This window comes from Sycon ciliatum, chromosome 1, assembly GCF_964019385.1.
Source record: "Sycon ciliatum chromosome 1, ocSycCili1.1, whole genome shotgun sequence".
In the NCBI taxonomy this organism is placed as follows: domain Eukaryota; kingdom Metazoa; phylum Porifera; class Calcarea; order Leucosolenida; family Sycettidae; genus Sycon; species Sycon ciliatum.
In genome coordinates, this window is record NC_088643.1 from 47,639,974 (window position 1) to 47,647,598 (window position 7,625).

At 45.7% G+C, this 7,625-nt stretch overlaps 1 protein-coding gene across 1 annotated transcript; it reads right to left on the reverse strand.

Moving 5' to 3' along the window:
- Positions 1 to 74: 74 nt before the first annotated feature.
- Positions 75 to 5,817, reverse strand: LOC135829821 (uncharacterized). Its single transcript, XM_065342213.1, has 7 exons — positions 5,624 to 5,817; positions 4,551 to 4,633; positions 3,094 to 3,334; positions 2,658 to 2,843; positions 1,954 to 2,070; positions 1,594 to 1,669; positions 75 to 1,172 (listed from the first exon to the last, which is right to left on the reverse strand). The coding sequence occupies exons 1-7, from the start codon at positions 5,664 to 5,666 to the stop codon at positions 986 to 988; spliced, it is 933 nt and encodes a 310-aa protein (XP_065198285.1). The 5' UTR covers positions 5,667 to 5,817; the 3' UTR covers positions 75 to 985.
- Between the last annotated feature and the right edge of the window lie 1,808 nt (positions 5,818 to 7,625).

Genomic DNA, 7,625 nt, shown 5'->3' on the forward strand with positions numbered 1-7,625 from the left:
TATAGTGGCAGGTGCCACACCAGGGTCCATGGCATTGAACGTGGTTTTCACGCAGTTTGGGAACACAGTGAATCTGATGGTGTGAAAAGGCTTCTTACAAAAATAATGAAAACCCAAAAATGTTTTTATACAGTACTGTATCTTCAAGAGTGTTTATGGACTCTTGGTATTTTGAAATAGGAGAAACAGTGGATGAATCATGATGAGGTCATGTCAACAGCCTACAGGGGTGGCATACAGCTGCATAAAACAGACCACCACAAGTAAAATGCTTACTGGTACACACTAGATGTGATTGGCAGCAGCAAAGGAGTTGTACAGCAAAGACGCAGTGATAATAAGCTGGTAGTTGGTAGCTGGCCAAGACGTTCGAGAAGTAGCGCGTCTGGCATAAATAAAAACCCAAACGGCAGATCGATCAGAAATGGGAATAAATCGGCATGATGTATGAGTGTGGGTATGTGGGGAGATTTGAAGGTGTGGAACGCTACGCTTTGTCAGGGTTCTCTGTTGTTTCCCAAGGAATGCAAGCACACTGTACACTATAGACTAGAGATGTTAGTAGTCTGTAGCTCGAAGACGGATTGGGACTTTCAGGAAGAACATCACATTACAAGCCATAGTCATCATTATCATGCATGCCACAGCAACAGTGGTGCGTACACTCAGCTAGAAACATACTATTGGCAAAATAATATCCCTGATGAAAGTCTTGACGATGACGAAAGGGTTATGTTTTATCCCCAACCTCTCCTGATGAAAATAATGGCGGATTGGCGATGAAGTAAAATGTAAATTGATGCTGGAGTAAATATCTTTTTAGCTGACGAATTCTTCAAGCAAGAAAATAACTACCTCAAGTGATCCGTGCTGTACAGCACACGCACACGAACACGCATGCACACACATTTCGCAGGCATACCACCGAAGAGGTCATAGCAAATCATTTGGATCCAGTAGCAAATAGCAGCGCCGGCTCTGCTGGCTAGGTGTCGTCGCTACTGCTACTAGTACTACTGTCGCTGCGCGCTTGAAACTCGACTGGCGGTTTGCTAGCATCCGGCAGCCACCGGCTTCCACCATTGGCGGACACACCATTCATAATAAGGCAACTGCCTTTCGTATCCTCCAACGAGCACTCAATGCACTTTCTAAACAGCCCAATGAAGTCCCTGTGCAAGCAAAGGAAAGCCAGCGAATAGAGCACGCAGAAACAACAGTAAGATTCACTGGTCGCCCTACTCCACTAGCGCAGCAGCACGTAGCACAGCTGTACTGTACAGGGTTTAGTTCAGTGAAATCACTGGACCTCACGATCACCTGATCACAGGTGCAGCAGGCATTGTTCTTGTCAAGAAGGATACTACATAGTACAAGTGCACGTGTACTAGGCCCGGGATGCACACCGGGCTTTCACACACTACCCTCTTTGTTCTGATGTAGCAGTATAATTATAACACTCTACAACATTTTCTGCTGGCAGCAGATGGATGATGCGAGTGTGTTTGTGGAGCTGAAATAGTGGGGGCAAAATGTCTCGACGGAAACGAACTGCTTCATGCACTTGGTGTTACAAGCGATCCACTAACTTACTCATCTGATAGCCACATACTGCGGAACCAGTCGTCGATTACACCTGGGTCATCGAGGGCCGAGCCTGAGCCAGGATCTAGCAAAACAAGAATGAAAAAAAGAGCAAGATGATAACCAGGGACTCCTTGCTAGTACAGTGACTCAGTGTTCAGTCTATGGTGACCTACGGTGTACAGTATAACATACACAGTTGATATCATACTTTTTATTTACTTGAAAAGCACATAACCACCAGGTATAAAGCTGACAAAGAGAGAGAGAGAGAGAGAGAGAGAGAGAGAGAGAGAGACCAGGAGATTGCTCTGGCACAGATTATTCCTTTTTTTTATTTAACCGAAGCGAAGGATGCGGCTGACTTACGGCATAATGATTCCCGTGACTGGTCTGAATCTGATAGTTGGCCAGAAGGAGAAGTCGAGCCGGGGCGGTTCTCACCACGCTCACAGGACCCAATCCGGATGGCTACAAATGAGGTCTCTAAAAGGCAGCACACAACATTGAACAGGAACCGGACAGTACACAGTTACAAACTGAGCAAACTTTGCGAAACGCGTTCACCTTGCATGCACCAAGTGCTGCCATGGCTACCAGCACACATTACCGATTGCTGCTCAAGTACACATAACAGTACTGCCTGACCACTGATATCTTTGAGGTAGATCTACAGTTTCCTGCGTATAGGGTAGCTGCGGACTTCGTTTAGCATCCTGAATTGACACGGTGCAAAGCACATGTACCATGTCCTCATTTGGCTAAAGTCTAGTTGGAATGCAGGACTATAGACTATACCGGTACTTGCTAAAGTCTAGTTAGAATGCAGGACTATAGACTATACCGGTACTTGCTGATAAATGGATTTCCTGCCAGGTGAGTTCCTCCCGTTTGAAAACAACATCCTGCTACAGCAGGTACGAAGAAAGAATCTGCAGAAATCTAGTTGCTACTCAGAGTTTATACCTTTATGGAATAGTGGCCCGGGTAAGATAAATTCACGCAGAGTGAAGCACTGAGCTGGTAATTTTAAACTATTAGAATAAGAAAGACGTGATGGATGGAGGACCTACCTGAAAATGTTGCTGCGAGTGACGAGGCAAGCCGCTCAGCTGCAAAGTGGGGTGACGCGTATGCTGTAGAATCCACAAACTTGTCCCCAGCTGCATACATCATCCCGACATATGGCTCACATGAGCCAGGCAATGCGTTGGAGCCGTCCTGGGCCAGTTTCATGCCTCCCTGATCCTTCCAGCCACCTGAAGATCAATGAAATACCAACAGTGAAGATATGTTCCTGTGCACGAAAGAGGACATTGCTAGGTGCCACGAACCGATCAGGAATAAGATTCACAGCATATTTAAAGGACATCACGTTACAAGCGACTGAATTTCAGTTGCATCAGCACCCATCACGTGGCAAACAAGCACAGATTTTGGTTGAGTGGATTGCCTGCTACAACATGCACTACCACACACTTTCTTGCTTCTCCCATTTCAACCACTTACCAGCTACATGGCAGGAACTAGCAATAATGACACGACCAACCCGCGCCTTGGCCGCCTGCAAAAGTACATTGAAAGTGATATCCATGCTAGCGGCCGCATCCGTCCAGGTGGCATCCGGCTGCGAGTTGGCACAGGCAAAATGAATGACTACGTCGGTGCGTCGCAATCGCCTTGTCCACGTTGACTGCTGTGTGCGCAGATCCGCTTGGATATACTCCACGATGGGAATGTGAATATCATGCTGACACAGAAACGAAGAAAAAGCCAACAAAAATACAGAGGACTAGAGGTCTGCACTTACAGCAATGGGGCCATTATTCCAATTCCATATTCTTATGAAGTACACGCAGGGTCACAGTAGGCTGATTGGCATTGCTGAAATTCATGCCCGGCGCGGTCCACTTCATTCAAGCTCCACGTGCCACTAACCTTGCTGATCATAGCTACAAGCTCCACTGATCTTGTTATGATCAGCTGACAGCACCCAGAAAGGCCACACAAGCATGGTACATGTATCCATTCAAACAGTCACAGCCCAACTGAATTATAGCAGGTCGAGTGTTTGAGTCCATACGTGTTGCTTGGCGAACAATCTGCCATGCTGTATCACATTCCTCACACTATAATATTATAATACTTTATCGCCTTCTTAGTATTTGAACCCACTAATTTCCCTGATACCTAAGTGGTCAAATATATCGCGTATTTGACTGCTTAGTCAAATACATAATAATTTTATTGGACTTCTTATATTTGACTCCTTAGAACTTCTTCCGCAAAACAGGATAATGCGTAACGCAAAGTGCCTACGGTCAACGTTCATCATATCCATGTGTCGATGCGTGGACTGGACTTGTACACGTGCCGGGTAGATCCTTCACACATGTTTTGTGGGTCTACATGTATGTCAGTCTTGAAAATTGTTGTACATGCGGCCATTGTCGGTACATGTACCTTTGCAAACCGTAAAACAGCAGCGTGACCGGAGCGAGGGGAGCTGAGTGTGAATGTGAAGCAAGGAGTAGCAAATACTGGTGTTTTACTGCTCCCTGGTGTGAAGTGACTACACTGCGCTGTTTTTGGTCTAACTTGCTGCTCCCTGCCATTCGAGGAAAAGAAGCACGTTTTTGCAAGTCTAAATGTCATAACCTCCTGCAAAACGTGTGTAAGAAGCAGCCTATGGTACATGTAGTTCAAGATCAAAGGAGAATGATGTACTTCAGAAGTACAATGTACATGTAGTCTGCTGAATGAGTTTACAGAAAAATTCAAATAAAAGGAGCTGGATGAGCCAGTATCCTTGGCTGCAAAAATGAAAATAGGGTGACTTCTGTACACTATATGGTGTCACATGACCTTCTAAAGCAGTTTGAAAAGGGCTACGCTACGCCCCTGCACATGCACGCTTCAGTTACAACAAACTCAAAACGCGAAGCACCGCATACATGTACTAGTACCTTGATCTTGGACTTTTCGTGGACGTCCACCAGGAAAAGGTCAAACTGTTTGGTGCTGATTAGATACGTGGCTAGCTTGCCTCCTGTTTACACAAGACCAAAGAAGAAAAGAGTACAGGTACTTTAGAGGGGACGTTCACTCTGGTGCCAAACACGGTTTTTTCTAGCTCGAGTGTACAACAATACTTTCTGCATATGCACAGTGCGTACTCACTCAAGATTGCGGCTCTTTTGGCGCTTCACATGTGGAAAAGATCTCCGAATTCTTCGAGACCCGTTCCTAAATTACGCCAGTTTCTTCGACTTCTAGGAGAAATTTCTCCGAGAAGCTAGAGAAAATAAAAACGCACCCTAATGTATGCATCGAAGATGCCTAGCAACTGTCACCAGGTCACCTTTTCGCGGGGCAAGTTGTCCCATATAATGACCTTACAAAGCTTATGACCTTTTATACAGAGCTGGTATAAAGGTGTGTGCGGTTGAAGTGGACTTGTCCTGCAAAACCTACATGCAGTGCTGCCAAACCGTCCGATTTTTCGGACAGTGTCCGATTTTGAAGGCTCTTCCGAAAACCGGTCCGAAAAGGGAAACGTCCGAAAAGCAGCCAAAATGTCGGAGATCAATACTTTCCTATGCAGAAGTCCTGTACTTTCACTTTTCAGCGCAACTGAAGGCACACATCACTGTACATTTGCTTCTAAAAAGGCTAGCGCTTGGCTGTAGAAGTGCAAAGTAACATGCCTGGATCAGGCTGGATGGCATGTACACTGACAGTCTGTACAGAGTCAGTGTGCGACCACACTCATCATTACAAAATTCATGACAACTCTGGGGTTACCATGGCAACGGAGCGATTTTTCATGGTGTTTTAGGCGATATTTTGAATTCTCTGTAAAACATTTGCCGAGGAGAAAAATTCGCACCATGTGGCCAGCCTTGGCGGTGAAGGGTGTCCGATTTTGGGCGAAAATTATTTGGCAGCACTGTACATATAATGATGGGGAAATGATGCATACCGGTACTGGTACGTCCAATTGTGATATCGGCCTACAAGCAAGGAAAATTCAACTCACCTAAATTTCCTGTAATGTTCCATGACGGAGAAGCAGATTTCATAGCATGGACACAGAGCACACAGCACAGTAAACATCAACAGCAAATACAGGTAGTGCAGAACACACTTGGTGCTACATGTAATAGTCCAATATCATAATATTAGATATCGTTCTACCAGAGTAGGCAACTAGCATGGGTAGCGGAATACACTGTACTGATCTCAACGCAATGATACAGATGTGGAAACTGGAAAGTGAAACCCTACTGCTGGGAGCAACACTTCTTCTCACTGGCTGACTGAGATCCACTCTCACACAGTCCACTCCCCGCACAACCACTGCAGTACTACCACACATGGTAACTGCAGACCTGGCTCACAGCGAGGCAGTGAGTCACAAGAGGAAGCTCACCGCAGCCACGCCTGCATTGCAGACCAGCTGAACAATTAGCATGCTGTCACCGGTGCTCTACAAGTACATGTAGTCATTTTCGCACCAACGAAGACCTGTGGACAGTGTTCAAGCATAAAGCTCCGACCCAAGTCCACGAAAATGCACAGGACGCTCGGTAGGTCCGACGTAAACTTGAGGGCAGGTACTGATAAGTAATGTGAACAAGATTCACGACTGCCACTTTTCACTCCTAGCCTTGCAGTCCAGGCAACTGTCCCAAGGATGCCATGTGAGAGATTCGTTTACACACACAAGAGCATTGCACATATACGCATACAGTGAAAAGAATGTGGTGGTGCTCCACAACAGACTGCAAAATATCTTTCTCCAAAGCGATTTAACCGACAATACAACGCAACGCCACTAACAAAAATATAATCACACACACACACACATACACACACACACTGCATGGGAGATGTTCTAGACAAAAACAGCAATTAGAACACGCGGATAGCAATGCCAATTGGCTGGCTGAGTTTCTTCGTTATCACTATAGTGTGAGTACTACAGTCATAGTTTTGTCTGCACTGTACCGTTACTCCCTGTGATCAGCACTTGCTTGCGCCACCGCTCCATTATTCCAACACCCGACACCGGCAACTGACTACACGCTCCACTGCCACAATTCAACGCTCAAATTGAACTTCGTCTCGTAATGTTATAGTACACATGTGCATCAGCGTACTGCTTGCCATCTGACAGGATACTGGCACATGTGGTAGTCAGTCACTACAAATAGCAGTCTACACACTGCCTTCTGGAACACACACTGCATGTACTTCTACTGTCAGTACTGATACTACAATGTAGTACGTCGCTGGTTGCACTGTAGATGCTGCTGGGGCATTAGCAAACATATTAGTACTTCATTTACCAATATTTTTTTTCTTTTTACTTCTCCAAGTCATGTAGCCAAAAAGTCTTCTCTCTTATTCAAATCACACCAAGAAACTATCTGAAACGAGTTTCTTGCAGAGAACTAGAACAACATAGTTGCCTGAGTACATTAGTGCAATGTAGTACCGGTATTACCTATAACGTCGGAAGCCAGATTGAAAAATTAATTATTTCGGACTGGATACGGGTACGCAGGATATACATGTACACACAAACAGAATACGAAATACTCACCATTGCTTCCAGTTATCAGGACTCGTTTTCTCAAGAAAGTGCTGCGATACAAGCCAGACATTGGCAAGTTTTAGCCAGTGGCGGATTGAATCCGCGCAGACACGCTCTCAAACACTTCAGCAGGTTGTTCTGCTCCAAAGTAACGACATCTGAGCATAAGTGAATAAACACGCCGTACATAGACTAGACTTTTGCCCCAGCGACCGCGTCCTTCACGCCTACAGCAAATTGCTCCAGAAATATGCTGGCATCATTGTACCAAGCAGCACATCATACCGGGACTGCGAAAGTATGGAGCGAACTCTTGATCGCACCAAGTGTGGACAGCACCTGATGTCGTCTTCCACGGACATCCTCTGACACATCAGATCCGGCCAGCTGCTCATCTTGAGTTGCGATTTGTTACAAACACTGTACTGCCAGAAGTTGGCCT